Source organism: Tachypleus tridentatus, chromosome 10, assembly GCF_004210375.1.
Source record: "Tachypleus tridentatus isolate NWPU-2018 chromosome 10, ASM421037v1, whole genome shotgun sequence".
Lineage (NCBI taxonomy): Eukaryota > Metazoa > Arthropoda > Merostomata > Xiphosura > Limulidae > Tachypleus > Tachypleus tridentatus.
In genome coordinates, this window is record NC_134834.1 from 184,145,056 (window position 1) to 184,168,646 (window position 23,591).

The 23,591-nt window shown below is 36.2% G+C and overlaps 1 protein-coding gene across 1 annotated transcript in view; it reads right to left on the reverse strand.

The window, feature by feature from the left end:
* Positions 1-459: 459 nt before the first annotated feature.
* LOC143231094 (lysosome-associated membrane glycoprotein 5-like) overlaps positions 460-23,591 on the reverse strand; it is a 29,926-nt gene continuing 6,794 nt past the window's right edge. Inside the window, exons 2-8 of the mRNA XM_076465654.1 lie at positions 20,670-20,773; positions 12,257-12,329; positions 8,226-8,356; positions 6,538-6,657; positions 5,656-5,755; positions 3,892-4,080; positions 460-3,372 (exon numbers count right to left, since the gene is read on the reverse strand). Of these exons, the coding sequence (XP_076321769.1) occupies positions 3,197-3,372; positions 3,892-4,080; positions 5,656-5,755; positions 6,538-6,657; positions 8,226-8,356; positions 12,257-12,329; positions 20,670-20,773 (893 nt within the window). The 3' untranslated portion in view covers positions 460-3,196. The remainder of the gene's footprint in view (positions 3,373-3,891; positions 4,081-5,655; positions 5,756-6,537; positions 6,658-8,225; positions 8,357-12,256; positions 12,330-20,669; positions 20,774-23,591) is intronic.

Sequence of the window (23,591 nt, forward strand, 5' to 3'; positions counted from 1 at the left end):
AGTTTTGGATGCCTTAGCTAAGAAATATTGGAAAGTATTCAGATAGAAGTTACTGAGGATGATACCTGTGATAAAAGAGTTGTACAGAACAGGTTAAGGTCTTTGAACTTGTTTTCTCTTGAAGAAATAGGGTTAAAGAGGACTTTGAGGTGTTTAAGATTGTTAAGGGAACAAAGTGTTGAAGCATCATATTTTTGTACATAATGGTAAGACTAAGTGTTGCAAAAATACACATTTTGACAGGACCGGAATCATCTTCAGGTTAGACAGCTTTATTTTTCTAACACGTTGGTTGCTTTTAGATGTGGTAGATGCAGCTAATTTAAGGGAGCTTAAGAGAAGACTTAAATATCTGAATGGTAAAGGGTGGTTTTGAGTGTTTTAAAGCTTAGAAGTAGGATGGCCTAAACAAGACCACAAAGCCCCTATTGTGTGTTCCCATAACTATTAAAATAATCGTTTTGACAGAAAAAAAAGCCATTTATTAACACTTTTTGTACTGTTTAAAGCTTTGTGAAAGCAATTATACATCATAGAAATTTGGGCACTCTAACTATGACTAGGTGATACCAACTAACATTTATCAACATACTTTAGGAAAGCATATACACTTCATCATATTTGTCACGTTAACCTTATCAAATAAAATTTGTACAGAGAAAAATCACCCAAACACTTGTTTTCCAAATATTCCTCAACTGTACGATATTGTTTGTAATGCTTCCTATATGTAACAAGACAATATACTCAATATTATATTTTAAAGTCCATCAAGCATTGAAATATTAAAATGTTTATTAAAAGAAGTCTTTAGAATATTTGATGTTAAGCACAAAGTTGCACAATAGGGTATCTGTGCTACGCCCACCATGGGTATTGAAACGTGGTTTTTAATGCCATAAGCCTACAGATGGAGCTACTGGCTGTTGTTAGGTTATTAGGTTTTGGAGATGGAAAATAATTATCTTTATCAAACTTTGTTGTAATCCATCAATACGACGTTTCCAAATTGTGCAACGTGATAATTAAGTATATATAAAGTAACACACGTATCAAAATTGTACCAATACTTATGATACAAGAACCATGCATTTACGTAACGGTTCATAACCGACGTAAAATAATCGATAGATCACTCAATAACAAGGAGAAAACGCAAAGAAATACCAATGAAAATATACTTACGTTTTTCAAGAGCGCCATGTAAAAATTCAGGATTACAACAGTGGATGGGTCACTTTTATTGGAGGTACATGAATATATTTTTAAAATCTTCCACAGGATCATTGGTTTTCAAAAGTTAAAAATGTAAAAAATATGTTGTGGTAATTTATTCTGATTATTTCCTGTATTATTTAATAACTATTTAAACCTCTCAAATTATACACCATTGTATTAAGACCTTTTACTCTACCTAAACGGTACCCCTAATATTCTCGCCATACCATACCAATGTACCGGATTTGTAGACAAATTTTATTACCAACAATGTCACAAAGGAAGAAAAACATAAACCTTGTTAATGACTAGGATTTAAACTTACATTTCCAATATAGGTTTCTTATAATTTTTCTGTAACTTCTGAATTTTATTTTTTTGGTAAAATGATAAGTTGAATACTATTAAATGCTTTTCTGAAAACATTTAAATTTTCTTTTGTTCTGCGATTAATGTAGTATGTAAATAAAGGGATAAAAACTTTGGGTATTACACTCTAGGTTTCAAGGAAAAACTAAATATGTCTTGCAGTTTAAAATACTGCATCAATCAGATCCTCGTAGTTCCTTAAAATCTAGTCGCACAAAGCATTGCATGTTTGTTTTTGAATTTCACACAAAGCTACATGAGGGCTATCTGCGCTAGCTGTCCCTAATTTAGCAGTGTAAGACTAGAGGGAAGGTAGCTAGTCATCACCACCCATCGCCAACTCTTGGGCTACTCTTTTACCAACGAATAGTGAGATTAACTGTACATTATAATGCCCCCACGGCTGAAAGGGCGAGCATGTTTGGTGCGCCGGGGATTCGAACCCGCAACCCTCGGATTACAACTCGAACGCCTTAACCCACCTGGCCATGCCGGACCGGTATTGCATGTATATCTTTGTTTTACACGAACATTTATATCAGTTATTAACATCGCAAACAGACTAATGACTACATTTGTGTCAAAAATATCCCAGCCTAAATCGAATGTGGTAGTTATAGTGACGTAATGGTAATAGTATATCTACATTTGCTTAAAGACAGTAAAATCAATACACATTCAACAAGAAATGAAGCTGCTTTTACGAGGCTGATAAACGTGACAAAAATAAACCACATATCTGTTATGTATTATCTATGTGCGACATCTAGCGCCACTGTAAGTCCCAACTTACAGTATCTTTGTGCTTCTAAAGGGACAGATAAGAAGTAATTAAATAAGTTTATGGTGAAATAAATAATGCGAGTCGTTTTATTGGCCAGCAAAATGTTCACTTTGTTTTGATGTAATATTAAACACAAGTAATTTTGATTACTTTAAGTGACGGGTTCCTCCATTTTATCTTGTTAAAAGCAAAAGCCAAGACCACAGTAATTTAATACTGTTCAACTGCAACTGACTTATGTGTCAAAATCACAGGACCACAGTGGAAATAAGTACGTATAGAATGAACGTAGGAGTAAAAACAAGGAATACAACTGAAAACACTATCAAGTTGAGTGACATCGTAACCTTAATAAAGGTTAAATCTTTCTCTGAAAACGAAAAAGTTACAATATTTAATATCAATTTTTTTTTATCTCCTGATGTTTCAACCGGAAAAATTCATAAACATGTAATTTTACATAGTGTTATCTAAACAGTATAACAAAACAAGTGAAGCTGTAGTAACCTTTCATGTCATTACATACTGTTGGTTCAAAGGGTATAATAAAACAAGTAAAGCTGTAGTAACCTTTCATGTCAATACATACTGTATAGTAAAGGAAATAAAGCTTTTGTAACCTTGCATTGTTGGTCCAGACAGCACAATAAAACAGATATGTAGTACTCTTGTTACCTTATTACTGAGTCTCTGAGTTTGAAAAGTATTGTAATACAATTATTTGTTTTGTTCAAGTGATAAAACAGTCATTCTTCTTATTTTTAACTAATTTCATCCGTATTCTCGACAACTTCCCATCGTGTTGTCATTCCACTGTAACCTGTGTTACTCCATTGTGTTGTAGTCCACCCTCTTAGATGTTATCCATCTGTATGCAGCAAAGCCTGTCACAAGGCTTAACACCATAACTGCCAACGTCCCACCAACAGCTATGGGAACAGTCTCGTCTTCAGGTAAGGGTTCCATCATGCCATCGAATGTCACGAAACTACAGTGATGTGCTGAAAATACAAGAGTGAAAAAATTATTGTTTAATGATACACATTTCTATATCTAGAGAACATGTATTTTAATTTCAAATTAAGATGAAAATTCCTTGTTTTAAACAAGCCCCCTGGTGGCTCAGTGATAAGTGTGAGGTGTTTACAGTGCTAAAAATTGGGTTTCGATACCTGCAGTACACAGAGTACAAATAACCCATAACGTAGCTTAACAATGAACAAAACTGATTAAATAGCAACTCAATATTTATTTTTTTCTAGTATGAACTACCTCCTCCATTTATTGTTTCTACTGCTATATGTAGAAATTAAATAACATTTATTTTTATCTGAGGAATCTTTTTGTCAACACAATGGTTACAATTTGTAGAAAAACTTGGACATCCAGTTTGTAATAGTTTTTCATTGAATTTTGTGAGATTGCGAAAGAATAATCATAAATCTTATTCCACGCTTTATTAAGAATAAAAACAGATCATGAAACACAATTCATCCCTCTTAAAGCTGTCTAAGGTTTACCTGCTGAAAATTTTTCATTCTCCACTTCGAACGGCTGCAACTTTAGATTGCTCAGCGTAACACTGGCCACTTTGTCTTTCTTGGAATCAAAAAGAGGGATTAGTTCTGGAGAGGAACAAGAGTACGAGCTTCCAATCGGAGTTTCGAATAATTTAATGTCCTCTGTGTTTCGCACTGTCTTCTTTCCTCCTGCCAAAGAAAAGAAAGACATACCACTGGAAAAATTACCTTATTTATAAAGAATTTTCATCTCAGTTTTCAGAAGTTAAAAAAATATACTCATGGATAATACTCTGTTTCTAAGTAAAATGCCAGATCTTTCCACTTACTAAACTGTACAAAATACCAGGTCTTTAGACTTAATAAACTGTACAAAATATCAGTTCTTTAGGCTTAATAAACTACACAAAATATAAGGTATTTACAGTTACTAAAATATACAAAATACTAGGTCTTTAGACTTGATAAACTATACAAAATGCCAGGTCCTTACACTTATTAAACTATACAAAATATCAGGTCATTAAACTTAATAAACTATACAAAATAACAGGTCTTTAGACTTACTAAAATATACAAAATACCAGGTCTTTAGACTTGCTAAACTACACAAAATACCAGATTTATAGACTTACTAAACTACACAAAATACCAGATTTATAGACTTACTAAACTATACAAAATATCAGGTCATTAAACTCAATAAACTATACAAAATAACAGGTCTTTAGACTTACTAAAATATACAAAATACCAGGTATTTAGTCTTACTAAACTGAGCACAACTTCATTGTACTTCCACATTTATACACTGAATTCAGATATTAAAGATAAATATGAAGGTCCTTCTAATTATCACTTATCAATAAATTATACCAGTTTCATGTAATCCTGCTTCCCTTTACCGGTAGCTCTCGGCAATAGCAAATCTTTAAAATATACATATATGTTTGTGAACATATGTATTGGAAATCCACATCGAGCTATCTATTCTGTCGGCAAAGGGGAATCAAACCCCTGATTTTAGTATTGTAAATCTGAAGCCTTATCGCTGTCCCACCGGGGACTCTTAAAAATAATAATAAATCGAGCTACTTGTAGTGACAAACTGTGTACATGTTTGAAGTTCTGTTATTTTTTACTCACCACTGATCCTACATTTGTTTGATTTTGAATTTCGCGCAAAGCTACACGAGGACTATTTGCGCTAGCCGTCCCTAATTTAGCAGTGTAAGACTAGAGGGAAGGCAGCTAGTCATCACCACCCACCACTAACCAAGTGGGTTACTCTTTTACCAACGAATAGTGGGATTGATCGTCACACTATAACGCCCCCACGGCTGAAAGAGCGAGCATGTTTGGTGTGACGAGGATTCGAACCCGCGACCCTCGGATTACGAGTCGAGCGCTTTAACTACCTGGCCATGTTGGGCCGATCCTATATTTAAAGAATACTTTATTCATTCGTTGTAGAGAATTATTCAACGGACAAGTTATTTACGATAGTAAAAATAAATGTGAAGCCCAATCTATCATCACCTATCAGTGCGTTATAAGAGTTTCAGAGGATTTTATCACTTTTGTTACCCTAGGCAATGGAAAATCGAAACATATCGAATAGATTCCAAATATGTTCTCCCCCCATTCACAAAAAACAAATTAGTTTAAATTAATTAACCGTCACACGTTCGGCTGTACGTAGCTCGATACTTTATCACGATACTTTATCAATCAGAAACTATACAATAATTTTGTTCACTTAACCATTCGTTGCTTCTTCGAACGGAGAACCTGACGTATTGAACAGAAGTTCCACTGATGTCACTGCCCAAGTTGAAACAGCGCCTTCATTTTCCGGAGTAAACTGTGTGGTGAACCACGAGATAGTTAGTAAAAAAACATTAACTTAAATGTATACATACATTGCAAGATTGTGAAATGTTAATACAGACTGAAATACAGGGAGAAAGTGTAAGTAACTGTGTTTATTCTATCACACAGGCCTGCGATATTTGGTTTAGTTTGTTTTGAATTTCGCGCAAAACTACACGAAGGCTATATGCGCAAGCCGTCCCTAATTTAGCAGTGTAAGACTAGAGGAAAGGCAGCTAGTCATCACCACCCACCGCCAACTCTTGTGCTACTGTTTTACCAACGAATAATGGGATTGGCCGTCACATTATTACGCCCTCACGGCTGAAAGGGGGAGCATGTTTGGTGTGACAAGTATTTGAACCCGCAATCCTCGAATTACGAGTCAAGTGTCTTAACCACCTGGCCATGCCGAGCCTTTATGAAGTTTTAATTCGCAGACTTGTGTGATTACAAAACTATTCTATAAGCCACAAAATGGAGTAGTAGTTGTTTAATAAACTGTGATCTATAGTCTGGCAGTCATTATTCATAAACAGATGTTTCTTTGTAAGCTGTTGACTTGCGGGAAAGTAGGTAAAATTTCATAAAAGTTTTTCTTTAAAAAACACACTGTGTTATAGCAAATATATTTATTCAATAAAATATATTAAATAAATACGTCGAACTATTTAAATCTGTGCCTTTCAATAACTGTAGTAGTGTCGTTACTCAAAGTCTTTTGATGGTCAGTTTTTTACACGCAACAAAAAAGTGACGTAAGAAAGGTTTTACCATGGTGAAAAACAAGATGAAGCGAAATCCCGGCCAAGACAGTTGTAGGACGGCATCTTGTTGGGTTGTTCCGCACCTTCCTTTCACCGTAACTTTTTTCGGCATGCTTACAGAAACAGTCTACAAAAAAGTAATACTTAAAAAAGTGAAATAAGTGTTTACGTGTGAATGGTTCCATCTACTATATTTTCAAAGCGTGTTATTTATATTGCTAAAATTTTGATCATACCCCATACAGCTTGTTGAACTCAGCTACCATTAATGAATTATATTTCAGACTTGTTGAGTGAATTTGATAGAATCTTATTTTCAATTACTTATCACTATGTTGAGAATACGTATAAAAATTTAAATCTCAGAAAATGAAAGAAATTTATCAAGGGAACTGCGAGATATTTATCTACACAGACGCTGTTAGTGTTGTACATATAGAATTGAGTGTTCGATGAAATGAACAAATCATACGATTTTCAAAGAGTCGTGTATGATAAAGTTTATCTAATCTAAACGAAGCTCCGTGTGTCGCGTCATGTCACGCATGATTTCTTGAAATTGGAGAAATTATAAAAAAACCAAAATGCATTTATCAAGACAGAATAGTTCAATTACTTTCTGCTCATTACGATTTTAGTAACGAGGTGCAAGCGGGAACGTGAAAGGAGGGGTACGTTAAAGCCTTATAAGTGCAGTAAGTGTTAGTATAATAAACCTAAAGACGCAGTGTAGGATCACCTAGCCTAGAATCAAGTGAATAAAATGTATTATGAAAGTAAAAATATCGATTCAACTTAAAACTCAAATCGTTTTTTAATTAAGCTATTTTCTGTTATATTACCAAAGTTTTTACTAAAAACAAAGCTATTTAATCATCAGAGACCCTAAATTTAATTACAATTAACGACAAATTAGGTTATACTTTTGTTGCTATACAAGATGATGTAAAAACCATCGTTAGAACGTAGTGTTACCAAAATTCACTCACTGGATTTTCGATATATTAGTTCTAATATATATTAACCCTGAAGATGCCGCAAAGACGAAACGTTGGTTCAAAATTTTTTTTAAATATTTATCAGGCGTATAAAGGTAGTTATTCTCTTAACTTTTATCCACTGTTAGCCTAACTGATTTTTACCAATAATTATTCTGTGAATACGCCACGAATTCATTTCATGAATGATCTTACTTTTGATTGGCTTACAAAGGAACTTATCGACACTTGACTCCCTCGACTGCACTTTTCTGCCTCTTTATTGGTCAAGTTTGATTTAGAAAAAATTACTTATTTCAGTCGGCTGTGAAAAGTGAGGTGGCAGTATTTATCCCGTTATTTTTAACGGGTTAAACGCGAGTGTAATGTTCTGAAACATTAAGAATGAAATATTCGTCGTTTAAAATATAAAAACTTAGTTGGATATTATCTTCAACTCGTTTGTGTAATTAAAGGGTACCTTAATAATACGATATTTCATACGTAAAACATTTAAGTTACAACAAGCTAGCTGAATAATTCGTGCTACAGTTTATTGTCAGTGTTTTAAAAAAAATGAAATAAATAACAACTGCTTTCTCAAGTATTATGAAGCTTAATGTAGTGACATTTCATTCATTTTTACCTTTCGATACAACAATGTCGTATATTTTTACGTGATGCTCTCGATCCGTTACGTCATAAAGATTTTGCTTACCTGTTTTCCTCCTCTGCTGGCGTATGAAATCATGAAAGAAGCCTGAAACGAAGCCATAAGACACACTTTGTGGTCTTTGTTCCATACATCAAAGACATAAGATTTATCCGTTGTGGTGTTGGACGTATAATCTGTGTATATAGAATGGTATAACATGACTAGAAAACCGCGACAGTGTTCGATAGTTTTCACATGTAACATAAAAATAGTGTATCAACCCTTAGGTTTAAGAGTAACGGGCTTATTATAAAGGGTTTGTTTGTTTTTGAATTTCACGAAAAGCTACACGAGGGCTATCTGTGCTAGCCGTCTCTAATTTAGCAGTGTAAGACTAGAGGGAAGGCAGCTAGTCATCACCACCCATCGCCAACTCTTGGGCTACTCTTTTATCAACGAATATTGAGATTAACTGTCACATTATAATGCCCCCCACGGCTGAAAGGGCGAGCATGTTTGTTGCGACGGGGATTCGAACCCGCGTATTATAAGGGAAACTGTATGAATATTTGTTCATACAACGATTTTGAAAAAGTACAATATTCAACTGCTTCTCTCAGTTTTGCAATCCAGAATGTCAACTTTGCTGAATTTAAGGCCAGAAACAATTTTTGAAAAGTGTGATTTTTCGTTAAATTATTTTATAGAACCAGCACCCATTCTACGGATTGAATGTTAACCTTGAAGCAGCTACATAACTCAGTCTCGTTTTGCCAAACAGGATTATTGATAATACGATGGTTTTATTTTGTATAAAACAATATAAAACTACTTTATTTTCCTAGTTCATGCTTAGTTTTAATTTGTATAATTTTTATTTGTTAGTTTTAACGCAAAACTGTACAATGAGCTATATACCTCTGTTCACCGAGGTGAAACGAATCCCAGATTTTATCGTAAACTTAATGTTGACCTTTATTGTTTTTGTATTTAAGCAAAGAGCTACACAAAGTGCTACCTGTGGTCTGTCCATGACAAGTATCGAAACCCGGTTTCTAGCTGTATAAGTCCGCAAACAATCCGCTGTGCTACTGGTGGGAGGGTAACATTGGCCTACTGGAGAACATTACAGATAACGATAAAATTTATGTGAATATTTAGACAGAAATAGTTCGATTTTAACAAATACTTCCCTTTTGGTGCCCCAAACTTTGGGTCTGAGGGCGCTCTAGAAAGTGACGTTCACGGTCAGACAAGGATAGCCCAACAGCACCCAATGAGTGTTGTATAACGGCTTGTCTTCCTTTTAGTTGGTCCGTTCAAAATAGACCGTATGTAGATTTGTGCAAATATCAAAAAAAAATTCTAACTACTGTATTATAGGAAAGTCACAAGGTTCGAAAATCACCCGGAAAGTTACCCTGCTTGCAACCCCTGCAAACATTCTATGTTAATTCGGATTTGGGAGTTTCTTGTCCATGAACATATCTGTCCACAAGAATGTGGACGATAAACAAGAAGTTTGTCTTTCAATTAAACTTACTTTCAGTCGTCCATTTTGCAGACTTGCATAAAACTCAAAAATACAGATGTGATATGAAGAAAAGTATCCATTCCGGAAGGGGATATTATTTATATATGTATGGAGAACTGGAGGAACACTGGAGTGTTAACCCTATTCGGATGGGTGAGCACCTTTCAAGTGCCGAGTGCACACCTGCACACCAAATTGCACACTTTAAGCTAAAAATAAGAATTATAATTTTATTGCAATGAGTTTTTACTCAAAAATAATTTTAAAATATTTCATCACTTAGTGTAACACAAAACAAAAAAAGACAAATAAACTTTCAATTCTACATAGCTCCAAGAAGTCCCGCCTGTAAACAACACACTTATCAATTTCGTTTTAAAATTTTCCAGTCCGTCCCAAAGTATAAAGTATAAATTTATATTTGCAGTATCTCTTGAGAATATAGCAGATTTATATTTGCATAGACAGTACCTCTTGAGAATAAAGCTCTTAAGGTTTTATTTCTAAAGTGAATGTTTTTCCTTCTTAAACCAAGCTTTCTTTATAGTCTCCGTAATGTAAATAATGGCTCTTTCAAATTAACTGCCTTTCATTTATGGACGACCCAGCATGGCCATGTGGTTAAGGCACTTACTCGTAGTCCGAGAGTCGCGGACTCGAATCCCCGTCGCACCAAACATGCTCCCTTTTCAGCTGTGGGGGCGTTATAATATTACAGTCAATCCCACTATTCGTTGGTAAAAGAGTAGCCCAAGAGTTGGCGATGGATGGTGATGACTAGCTGCCTTCCCTCTAGTCTTACATTGCTAAATTAGAGATGGCTATTGCAGATAGCCCTCGTGTAGCTTCGCGCGATATTCAAAACAAACAAACCTTTTATGGTAAACTTAAATCCCATATTGTCTGAGTGAATGTTTCTCAAACGGTTGGTCGCGAACAAATTTCCAGGTAGGTAATCAACTGAGTCAGTTTGTTCTGGAGTCATCTGAGTGTCTGATAGGTGCAGATATCACCTTTGTTATGAAATATGACGAAATGCGCCAAGAAACACCAATATTTAAATTTTTACACCCTTGGGGACATCGCGAAGACCAAAACCGCTACATGGGTGAGAAATCTGGCAGAGGAACACTGGTCTGAACAATAGGTTAGTTTTGTTTGTCTGTTTCACTAATCAGCTACTTTTGACAATGTCAAAGGAGGCCAATGAAAGAAATTATTCACTTAAAAGTAAAGTTTAAGAAAGACAAATGGTTTATTTGTCCAGAATACCCGTTTAACTTTATTAAGCGTATAAAGTTACTTCTACCACAGCTAACTTTGAAGACATTTTAAACAATTATAACATGTCCTTTAAATCATCAAGTCTTCCCAGCTTACTTTTCAATAATTTTTAAAATTGTCTTTTTATTTTCGTCGCAATTTTAAGAATTTGCTTTCATTTTATGCATAAAAATGGTAGACAAACGTATTAAATGAAACGAGACGTTTGTGTACACTTGCTAAATGTAAATAATAGTACTGGTTTGTTTTGTTTTGAATTTCGCGCAAAACTACACACGGGCTACCTGGGCTACCCGTCCCTAATTTAGCAGTGTAAGACTAGAGGGAAGGCAGCTAGTCATCACTACCCACCGCCAACTGTTGGGCTACTCTTTTACCAACGAATAGTGGGATTGACTGTAACATTACAACGCCCCAACGGCTGAAAGGGCGAGCATGGTTGGTGTGACCGGGATTCAAAACGGCGACCCTTGGATTAGGAGTCGAGCGCCTTAACCACGTGACTATGCCGGGCCTATTAATAGTAGAAATAAAACTGTTTCAGTTTCGGTTCATTCCCATCATCTTCCTTGGCATTCTGAAGCTACCATTTATTATCGTATTTAAACTTCCATTTTAACAACGATATATATTCGTTTGAAAAACTCGGACACACAAACTTTATCTTGTGTCACTTAATATCTACCTCAATTCAGGGGCGTAGATTTTTTACACCCGATAGGGGGGATGATTTTTACAACCACTTATGTGGACTGTTCAATTTACAAATTGGTAATCTCTGATTACGTGAACCTGAAAGCTGTAAACATGCAGTCACAGAGTAATCTTGTTGCCACGATACTTTCATGTATACTTAGGCCTACTGACTGATACTTACGAACTATCGCTTAGGTCGAAAAGCTTAGAAGCTCGCCTATATTAAAGATGTACATTTCGGCTACTGAAAAAGCCTACATCTAGGCCTAATTGTGTAATTCGATTGGTAAGAACACGAAAATCACAAGAACGAACACACAATTTGTAGGCCTGTGATGCAATAAAACAGTTCAACAGACCAAACTGTAGGGGGGATGATTGTATGCACCATACCCCCCACCTAAAATGAATGGGGGATGTATACCCTCCATCCCCCCAGGATCCACGCCCCTGTACCTCATGCTTTCAATCTCCATAAACACGACGCCTTCAATGAAAATTCCTTCCATCGCTGACCCTGATGCTTGTCTTCACCCGGTTACTGAAGGCCCTCGAGCTACAAGACTGAAAAGTTACTCACCAGAAAGATTTTGTGAAAGTACGGTGACTGGACGATCGACGTTGAAGTCTCGAGCTCCGGTGTCAATTTCACTCTGTGGCGATTTGTTCAAAGAATAACTATTTTAGTCATTAGTCAACCTAACACAATAACAGAGATTAGGCGAGAGAAAAAAATACAGTAAAAATAAATACAAAACTATTTTTTTACCAAATATAAAAAATAGTGCACATTATCTAGTTTCATTAATAGTAACACGAAAATTCAAATACATTTAAGAAGCATTCTTGCAAGCAAAAGGACAAATCACACGCTTTAACAGTTTTGATTATTTAATAAAAACACACATATAAGCTTTTCAAGATTTGCGAAAAACGTAAGTGCGTACACTATAAACATATTTATTGTTTTAACACAAAATGAAATGATATTTCGATCAATAATTTTAAACTTGTGTAGCTAGAAGTGTGTAAATACACATACGCATAGAATATATGTTTTTCAAGAAATACAAATACGCTGTACACTGCAGTGTTGAAAAGAGGACAGCTTTCCAGTAATATAATAACAACTACAAACAATAAATAACGTGTTTTTTGTTGTTTTTTGTTGTTGTTTTTTAATAGCAAATCCCTCTTTACTAAACTAATCAAACGATAGTTTCAATTTTTCGGCTTGGTTCGGTTAGTTTTGAGTTTTTTGAGTTTTCGCACGAGGGTTATCTGTGCTAGTCGTCCCTAATTTAGCAGTGTAAAACCAGAGAAAAGGCAGCTAGTCATCACCATCCACCGCGAACTCTTGGGCTACTCTTTTACTGACGAATAGTGGGATTAACCATCACATTATAACGCACCAGCGACCCTCAGATTACGAGTTGAACGCCTTAACCACCTGCCCATGCCAGGCCGACTTACAATGAGGCTTAGTGGAAGTAGTTTACCACACAAAGATTGCTTCATCCGGATAACTACCTTCTCATTCGAACTATTTTATATTACATTAAGTGTTGGTTTTCTACTGGCCTTCCATATCACCTACTTCTTTGCTGTGGTTTAAAAATAATTCTCGTGTAAACCTTTGGATAATAGTTTCTTATATTTTTCCCTCTTATTTTTTTAATCTACTAGCGTTTGTGTCTTAACACAGTAGAAGGAAAATCAGTGTTACATTATATGCACACATACCTAAAAGACAAACAGTGCAATATTTATTCAACAAGTTTGGACTAAATACTCATGTTTATATGATACGACTTGTAACAGAACAATGTAATTAAATTTCCTATTTAATGAAGGCCCCCCGGAGGAAACCAATAATCCTCGATTATGAAGAGTTGAAAACAATGGGTAAAGGTTGTTAAGCAGAGTGGGTAACCTCCTCTGACGGATATATACGACTTCCAGCGTCTTTGCTTATTGCGTACGAGATAATTTAAGAAACCAGAAGACAGACGAGTCCATTAACTTATCACGGCAGATTTCATATCTTAGAATGGGTTGAATGGAAGCAACACGTCTTCATGGAGCATGTCTCAGTACAGTTTTACAACTACTGGTTGAAAACGTGTCCTGTGTTTACGAGCACTAAGTTACTTAAAATGACGTATCCCTTAAGGTACCTACATCGGGATCCAGACTCTCATTCTCCTGCCTTCAAACAGCCCCAGTAACACCCTGAAATATATGGAGGCCTTTATGTTTATCAATGGAAATTCCTGCCCAGGTAATCAAACGTCCACCAGAACAGAAACCTTTTCCATGATGTACATGGGCTGGCTGAATGTTCCATGTCCCCTCATGATGAATGTACGCCATGGATCACATTGTATGCTGAATCTGAACCCATCATTGGTATGATGTCAAAAGACGTATTCACGACACCACTTCAAACATTCCTGTTTGGGTTTGTGGGTTTATGGCTTCCATTTGGGCTGATACCAATCTCCCTGTAATTGTGCACAAATCCAAAGACTGCTAGATTGGTTTAGGGAGTCATCTTCGTCGGGTCACAAGTGACGTTAAATAGTCAACTGCTGGGGTTGTGACCCATACCCTACCTCGTTCTGGTCTTCAAGCAATATCTCCATGCAGTTAGAATTGTATTTATAGTTGTGAAACGAGACTTCTACTTACATTTAGCCATTCCGTCACCCAGGTGTCTGGTTGCTCGATTTTAAGAATGTTAATCTATTATGCAAGCATATTATAATCTTTCTATCTTTTTTTATTAATAATTATTAATGATTAATAAATTTTATATATTTTTTCCACCTACTTAACTTTAATGCAGTTTTCGCACAAACACGTGGTTCAGAAACCGTTGACCAGTTTCGTAGCTCCTGTAGCAACAGGTCAACAACAGCAGTGTTCTTTACTGGCCTGGTTACCGCTCTTGTTATGTTGTAAAAGAAAGATCATCACGTGGAAACGCGCGTCATTCCGAGTAAATCCGACGTTTTCTTTTTGTAAATGTATTGGATTCACGTCAGTTCTTCTGGATTCACGTCAGTTCTACTTGGTCTATACCGTGAATAATTCAACAAAACGATTTCTCGAGAAACGAAAGCAGTTTCACCGATCTTGTCGACGCCTTTGGAAATACACACACGGTTGTTTCACGTTGTATTTAATTAAGATTGTGTTTAGGTTATTTTCTTAGCTTAAACGCAGTCGTGTAGATAAACTCAAATCGATCCTCTAGTTATAAACTGGATAAATCACATACAACTTCACCCGAGAATATCAAACGACTACATTTCCACCTTGGGGAATTTTGCAGACGATGACGGCTACATATGATGTTTACATGGTTATTACTACGTAACACAAGTTTTGTTCCTGGATAGTATGTGTTATTTCTTAATTGCTTACGTTGTAAAAGTACAGAAAATGGCCATTATTCCCTTCAAACTTTGCTTTTGTGATCTGGATAATGAAATTTACAAATTAACCTATTTTCTATATATGTAAAAACAGCTCGTTTTGGTTGAGAACATTTTTTATGTAGAGGAGCGAACAACGTTTTGACCTTCTTCGGTCATCGTCGCTTCTGCACATAAAAAATTTTCTCAACACAAACGAGCCGTTTTCACACATACATTTTTCTCTACAAGTGGGTTTTCTCGTCATCACTGATAACCTATTTTCTATATAAAAACGGGCAAATTTGCACATTTTCACTTACATAAGGTCTGAATAAAACAACATATGAATCAAGATTTACATGTATTTATACTAAGGTTATACAAAAATGTTTAGAAGTGAGTAGTTTTTCGAGATTTGCGACTGTGACGTAAATCACTTTCACGTATCAGACCACAAATATAGTCTCCTATCATGTTTTCGTATACACTCCTTGGTAGCAGAGTTCAAAGTCCAGTATATCTTCGTGGAAGCGCTCGCCCTGTTCCTCTAAGTATGTTCTCATGTTCTCCTTGAATTTATCAAGATGAGCGTCAAGGATATGGACTTTCAGGGACATACTGCAGTCCATTCTGTCGTAGTTCTTCACCAGAGCCTCAACCTGTTCCACATAATTTTCGGCCTTGTAATTGCCCTAGAAGCCCCAAACCACTGCGACAAAGTTGCCCCAAGCTTTTTTCCTTCCTACTGAACTTCTTGGGGGAATTTCGTGCACTCCGAGATCTTCTTTATTTGTGGTCCAACGAAGACACTAGCTTTGGCCTTTGCCTCAGACAGCTTAGGGAAGAAGTCTTGAAGGTACTTGAAGGCTGCAGACTCCTTATCAAGAGCTGTGACAAATTGTTTCATAAGACCCAATTTTATGTGCAATGGTAGGAACAACACCTTATGAAAGCCCACTAGTGGCTCACACTTGACATTGTGTCTCCTTATAGAGAGCTCGGTCCGTTGTGGCCAGTGCTTCTTGTTGTAGTGCACAGCGATGTCTCTGCTGTTCCAAAGACAAAGATAACATGGAAACTTGGTAAAGCCTCCTTGGATAGGTCAATATGTTCACTTAGGCAGCTAGGACTAAACTGAAGTAGTGAGTGGTGAGCCCCTGTATATATATATATATATATTACTATGGAAAGTTCTTGAAAATTCTCGTAAGTTCTATAACATTCTAGAAATTTCTTGAAAATTCTCTATCAGCTACTCAGCACTGAATCTACCTGGAATGTTCTGGAAAATGGGTAAATTTGAAAATTTCATTACCCAGATCACAAAAGCAAAGTTTGAAGAGAAAAATAGGTCTTTTCTATTTACTCTAGGCATAAGCAATTGAGAAATAACACTTTCTGTCCAGGAACAAGAAAAAGTAAAAATTTTGTTACACAGTGTAATTTGTTTGTTTGGGAATTTCGCACAAAGCTACTCGAGGGCTATCTGTGCTAGCCGTCCCTAATTTAGCACTGTAAGACTAGAGGGAAGGCAGCTAGTCATCACCACCCACCGCCAACTCTTGGGCTACTCTTTTACCAACGAATAGTGGGATTGACCGTCACATTATACACCCCCACGGCTGGGAGGGCGAGCATGTTTAGCGCGACGCGGGCGCGAACCCGCGACCCTCGGATTACGAGTCGCACGCCATACGCGCTAGGCCATGCCGGGCCCACAGTGTAATATGAACAAGTCAATATCCACATGTCTTCATATAGTTTTGATGGGACTTATTTTAAATAGATTTTGTTATACGTTTTATAATGTATAAATGTACTTGTGGTCCAAATTTGGTGAGTGAATCTTGCATTATTTTGGACTTACGCTTATTTAACATGCAAGTAACGCCATGGGTGTAATGACAAGAGATCAATGACAGCATATATTATTAAAATAAATGTTCATGCAAGCTTAAAAATAAACTGTATATTATCTCCTCATTACTTCATTGAAATTTATATTATGTAAAAATTATGTGCAAGTTTCTTTTTAATAACTGCTTTGTTCTTTATTACAGATGTACTCTGTGTTGTGTTTTGGGGTGTTTTTCTTATACCAAAGCCACACTGGGCCACCTGCTTAGTCCACCGAGGGGAATTGAACCCCTAATTTTAGCGTTATACAGATGTACTGTATTTTGAATCTTAAGTATAGTATCGAACTGACTAGGATAGTATGGATATGAACAGATACTCATAACTTCCTAAAGCATATTTGATTTCCTCAACGTAATTGAAACTATTGAGAATTTATGCGGACTTGGCTTCACATTAAAGTTTGTTTGCTGTTTTTTTGTTGAGCACAAAGCTACACAATGGAGTATCAAAACTCGATATACTCTATATATGTAGGAATGGTCGAGATACTCAATAGGTATAATACAAATATGTAAGCTGAAAAAACAATGAAAGAGAGTTTTATTTTAAAGAACGATTGCCGCTACCGTTCGTTTGTCTCTCTAATTAACAAACTAAAACAAGGCAAGAAACCAGAAAGCGACAAACCCACCAAATAGTTCATATTTCTACTTATTTCAGTCAAAAAGGCCCGGCATGGCCAGGTAGATAAGGCACTTGACTCGTAATCCAAGGGTCGCGAGTTCGAATCCCGGTCGCACCAAACATGCTCGCCATCCCAGCCTTGGGTGCGTTATAATGTGACGGTCAATTCCACTATTCGTTGGTAAAAAGTAGCCCAAGAGTTAACGGTGGGTGGTGATGACTAGCTGCTTTTCCTCTAGTCTTACACTGCTAAATTAGGGACGGCTAGCGCAGATAGCGCTCGTGTAGCTTTGCGCGAAATTCAAAACAAACCAAACAAGTCAAGAAACTTCTACAAATACTTTATCACTATCGTCAGTTTAAACCTAAATCTATTTATTGTATTTTTGGTCAGTGTATGATGGCACTGCTTAGTCGTAGTAAGCAATAGTAATTGGGAAAAATCATAATTCTTGTGTAAACGATGTTATCATTACCCCTTGAAGTTGGCTTTCTGACAGACATTCCTTGTTCTTTTAAAAGGCTTATCTACAAGGTAAAACAGAAATTATCAGCCAATAATGGATGAACAATAGATGGGTATGAGATATAAAACACTCTATATTATGACTCAACTCATATATTATGTATGAAGTGGAGTAATAAAAAATCAGTCTACACAAATATTATTACACATATTCACAGAATATACTATCTTTCAGTAATGAGAAAATGTCACAAAAAGAAGTAATAAAACATTTTGTAAATGTAAATTCATGTAGAGATGGCAGTGCCTAAAATAATGCAAACAAAAAACAGACATGATAGAGCTATGAATAGATAATTAGATCATCCCTTCATCACCTTTAATATTAAAGTTTAATGTTACTCTGTAAAATGCACAAGTGCAAAATGACCGACCTCGTAGCGGGTATCTGTAATAACCTATACTAACCAAAACTTATTTTGACTCAATTTGTTTGTTCTTAAACGTACGTCCCAGGCTCCAGCCTCTTAGTTACACTACACTAATGTCTACCCTAACACGTCTGTGATATTATGATAAACAAACTGCATACTAACAGCTAAGAATATATAATTTCCAACTGAAATAAGTCTAAAGTCATGTGTGCATTTTACAGTGTAATATTACCTTTTAATACTCGAAGTCATGTAGGAAGAACCTACGTATAGTTTGTTTGTTTGAAGTTAAGCACAAAGTTACACAATAGGCTATTTATGTTTTGCCCACGCGGTTTCTAGGGTTGTAAGTCAGCAGACGCACCACTGTACCAATCGGGGGCTCTATGTATAGTTATGTCATCCCTACACTCTTGTTTATATTATTTGGCACTGCAATTCCTACATAATCTTATGTTTACAAAATCCTTTTTATAACTTTATATGCTCTGCTGACCACGAGTGTCGAAACCCGACTTTGTTAGCATTAGAATTCCTCGGACATACCGCTGAGCCATCGGAAAGGGAGGAACATAGTATGGCATATACTAGATCGATACAAAATAAAACAGTATTGTAGCTGTTCATTCACGCTATAATGAGAAACGGGAACGTTTTACGCGTTTAAATATGTTACGGTTGTGTTAACGATTCATTTTTAAACCATTTTCGCGGTTCACAATAAACTGATCAAGTCCAATAACTTATGTAGTGGTAAAATTCTGGAACACAACTATCTGCCAAACTTGTGATTACTTAGTTATTTCTTACAATTAGCTAAATCAAAATTAAAATATTATGATAGAATTGCCAGTTAGTGTTATTAAATACATTACATATTGCATGGTCAGGATTACGAGGCAGCAAACTCGTAAACTGAGGGTCGCGGGTTCGAATCCCCGTCGCACCAAACATGCTCGCCCTTTCAACCGTAGGGGCGTTATAAAGTGACTATCTATCCCACTATACGTTGGTAAAAGAGTAGCCCAAGAGTTAGCGGTGGGTGGTGATGACTAGCTGCCTTCCGTCTAGTCTTACACTGCTAAATTAGGGACGGCTAGCGCAGATAACCCTTGAGTAGCTTTGCGCGAAATTCAAAACAAACTAAACCTTTTTTTTATCATACTACTTTTTCGTGCTAGGAAGAATGCGCTTTGTATAAGTATTCTATTCTTTGTGCCTCCTTTCTATATACTAGGTTGTTGTAGTTAAAAATTTATCATTTATTCAAAACATACTGTACTGCGGAATTAAATAAGTTGGTTTGTTTTTCTAATTTCGCGTAAAACTACACGAGGGCTATCTGCGCTAGCCGTCCCTAATTTAGCAGTGTAAGACTAGAGGGAAGGCAGCTAGTCATCACCACCCACCGCCAACTCTTGGGCTGCTCTTTTACCAACGAATAGTGGGATTGACCGTAACATTATAACGCCCCCACGGCTGAAAGATCGAATATATTTGATGTTACGAGGATTCGAATCTGCAACCCTCGGATTACGAGTCGAGTACCTTAACCAGCTTGCCATGCTGAGCCGTCAACTTTCAGGTATTTTAAACCTGAATAGAAGCCTGACGTTACTGGAGAACACATTATTTGCACAAGTCTTTACTGTTACGTAATTCTTAAAAACAGAAAGTTAAAACCATTTGAATAGCATCCAGTGAGAAAACTAGAGAACATGTCTTTCATGAAGTCTTCCTTATGTTAAAAAGAGAGAGAAAGTACCTGAAATGACAATGCATCAGTAGTTGCTGTTAATTTTTAAATTAATTAACTTGTTCAGTGCCGTAGACGAGATTACTCGTCTTAGCCGATCTGTAACATAGTGCCACGGACGAGTTAATTCGTTCTCAATAATACCTAACTACAACGCTAAATGTCAGCACCATACATGCATTTGACCTACTTACAAATTGTTCCACTTTCGATCCAAAATGGCGTCACGAAAAAAGCTACATGATGAAAAAGCATTATAGTTGTATTGTAGCAGATGAAATACTTGGCAGTCAACAGGTTAATCCACATATGTATTAAGATCGAACTTGTATTATGACAGCATTAATTCTCCACAAATAATCTCTTCTTACCGTTTCATCCTTCGACTTTTCGTTTTTCAGGGACTGAGAACGGACGCTGTAAAAGTGGGAGTGTCGTAATCCTGGACGGACAGCTGCCTGGGCCGTAGTGAGGACTGTGTGGAAAATAAAAAGACAGAAGGAAATAATTGTAATTGTAAATAACTGTTAAATGGCACATTGAAAAATTGTATATGTTTTTAAGATGGTAACTGTTGAGAATAGATACAAGAACTGAAGGCCACTGAAGCAACTGTGGATTAGTACTAACTATTTCAGTTTCATTAGAACTATTAGAATGTAATAATTTCAAGTACGTTTCAATCTTCGAAAAACAAAACAGAAAATAGAGAACTGTTTCTAATTGTTTCGAAAGAACATACACAAGACAGTGGGTGACGTAGATAAACAAACATGTTACTTAGAGTCCTTCTCTGTACTGAATCACAGTCCAACGACTGAAATATCAGCGTCGATAATTACGTAAATGTTCGATACAGCATTCAAAGTTATTATATCTGATATAATGATGTTCAGCTTTATGAACCAAGAATGAAACAAATTCCAGTATGTTCTGAAATGATCTGTACAATTACGCTGATATATATACTGAATATGACCACTAGTATGTTTCTAAAGCAACATTTCGTAGTTAATATAATTTGGGGATCCATAAAACACTGACAATATTTTAACGAGTCTTTTTGTTTCTTTGTCTGATAAGTGACTCAAGTTGGAATAGATGCTTCCTTGTACATATTTCATTTACTTATTTAAGATATATTAAACATTGTTTCTAAAACTTTCATTGCTTTAGGCATAGTTTTACAACAAACAATTCTTCCCAAACTCTTATGGACACCGCACGTGTAATCTTATATCATCATAATATTTTTATATGCTTTACAGTATTAAATAATTATTTGATCTACAATATAATTCTTAGAGGTTCATGAGTACACAACCAAGATTTCTTGCAATGAAGCACAAATCTGCCCACCGTGGGTATCGAAAGCCGGTTTCTAGCGTCATAACTCCGCAGACATACCGCTCAACCACTGGTAGCCTACCCAAGCAACACGCATTGGTTATGTTCAATATAAGTTTCTCCCAAGTAAAATAAGGTAAATTTTAGAACTTAATTTATGTGTTTTTCTTACAGCAAAGCCACATCGGGCTATCTGCTGAGCCCACCGAGGGGAATCGAACCCCTGATTTTAGCGTTGTAAACCCGTAGACGTACCGCTGTAATAGCAGAGGGCAACTTAATTTGTATAAGAAAGAGTATTAAAATAACTAATAATAAACTGACATTAATGCTGCTGGCATTTCTCAACCCAAATATACTTCAATGGCATTTCAAATACAAGATTCTGGCTGGGGAAAAAATTTCCTAACGCAAAACAGTTGTGAAAGAAAGTCTATTTGTTGTAACTCGAATAATATGACACATTCCAACCCATCCCACACAACAAACAAACATAACTTTGTTTTATCCTCATGTAAGAGTACAGGGATTAAAAACTGCTGTTATTGTGTGTGTTTACAAATTATGAAATAATCAAGATGCTTGATTGGGCGTGGACTAATAGTTTACGTGCCGGGCTGGAGTTAGAAAGATCCGAAGTTCGCGCTCTTATGCCACAGAAACGGTGTGGATGCGTTATACAAGTGACAATCAATCCATTGTTTCGGTTCAAAGAGTGTGCTAAGTCATACGTGGCGGCGGTTGGTTTTCTTACCTGGTTGTCCTCTCTCTCTGGACAGTAGGTCAAAATTAGAGAATTTATACCTGGGTCCTAATAGTTTCTGTTCAGGTTAAAATTTTCAACTCTGAATTAGGATAGCGATAGTCGTGAATCTTCAGTGGACATAATTTTTAATAAAGATGTGAACGAAAAAAAACAAACGAAGTAGCCTATTAAACAATATAGCTAATTTAATACATCGTTTAAACTAAAACAAGTTGGGTTCCTCTCAGCTCTCTCTCCTCTTAGTTGAAATGACCAGTGGAACAAATATGAAGGTTCATGTGATAGATATATTCGTACTTGAATCACTTCAAAAACCAAACAAACAGAAATTAATACTGTATAAAAAAGATATAAGAGTGTTTAAACTTCAAGTTCGGAATTCTTTACGCAAAGCCCCCTCGCTAGTACAGCGGTAAGTCTACGGGTTTACAACGCTAAAATCAGGGGTTCGATTCCCCTCGATGGGCTCAACAGATACCCCGATGTGGCTTTGCTAAAAAGAAAACACACACTCTTCACGCATATACTTTTTATTTATGGTCTTCAGGCCCTAAATGCGCATATGTATATTGAAACGATGTTTGTTTTTAAAATTTGCGCAAAGCTATACGAGGGCTATCTACGCTATCCGTCCCTAATTTAGCAGTGTATGACTAGAGGAAAGGCCGCTAGTTATCACCACCCACCGCCAGCTCTTGGGCTACTCTTTTACCAACGAATAGTGGGATTGACCATAACATTTTAACGCCCCTAAGGCTGAAAGGGCGAGCATGTTTGGTGTGACGGGGATTCGAACCAGCGGCTCTCGGCTTACGAGTTGAATGCCTTAACCACAGAACCATGCCACGCCGATATCGAATCGATCTGACTAAGTAATTTTCAAGGTAAATATAACAAGCGAAAACTGGGAAAAGTTGGACATTTTCCAAGTGGTACTTTACTGATTTTCCTTAATTAGCATCCACTATAAACGACTTGTAGAACACTACATATAATATCTGTATACTTCATCAATACGTTAATTTAATATCGAATTACTCTTGTAGTTATAACAAACGATATAAAAAATAACCCGTACATTCCCTAACAAATATTTACTGTAAAATGCAAGTTACAACTTCAAGTAAGATCTATCCCCAACGTTCCCATTGATTTATTTAAATTTCATACGCAAGAACTG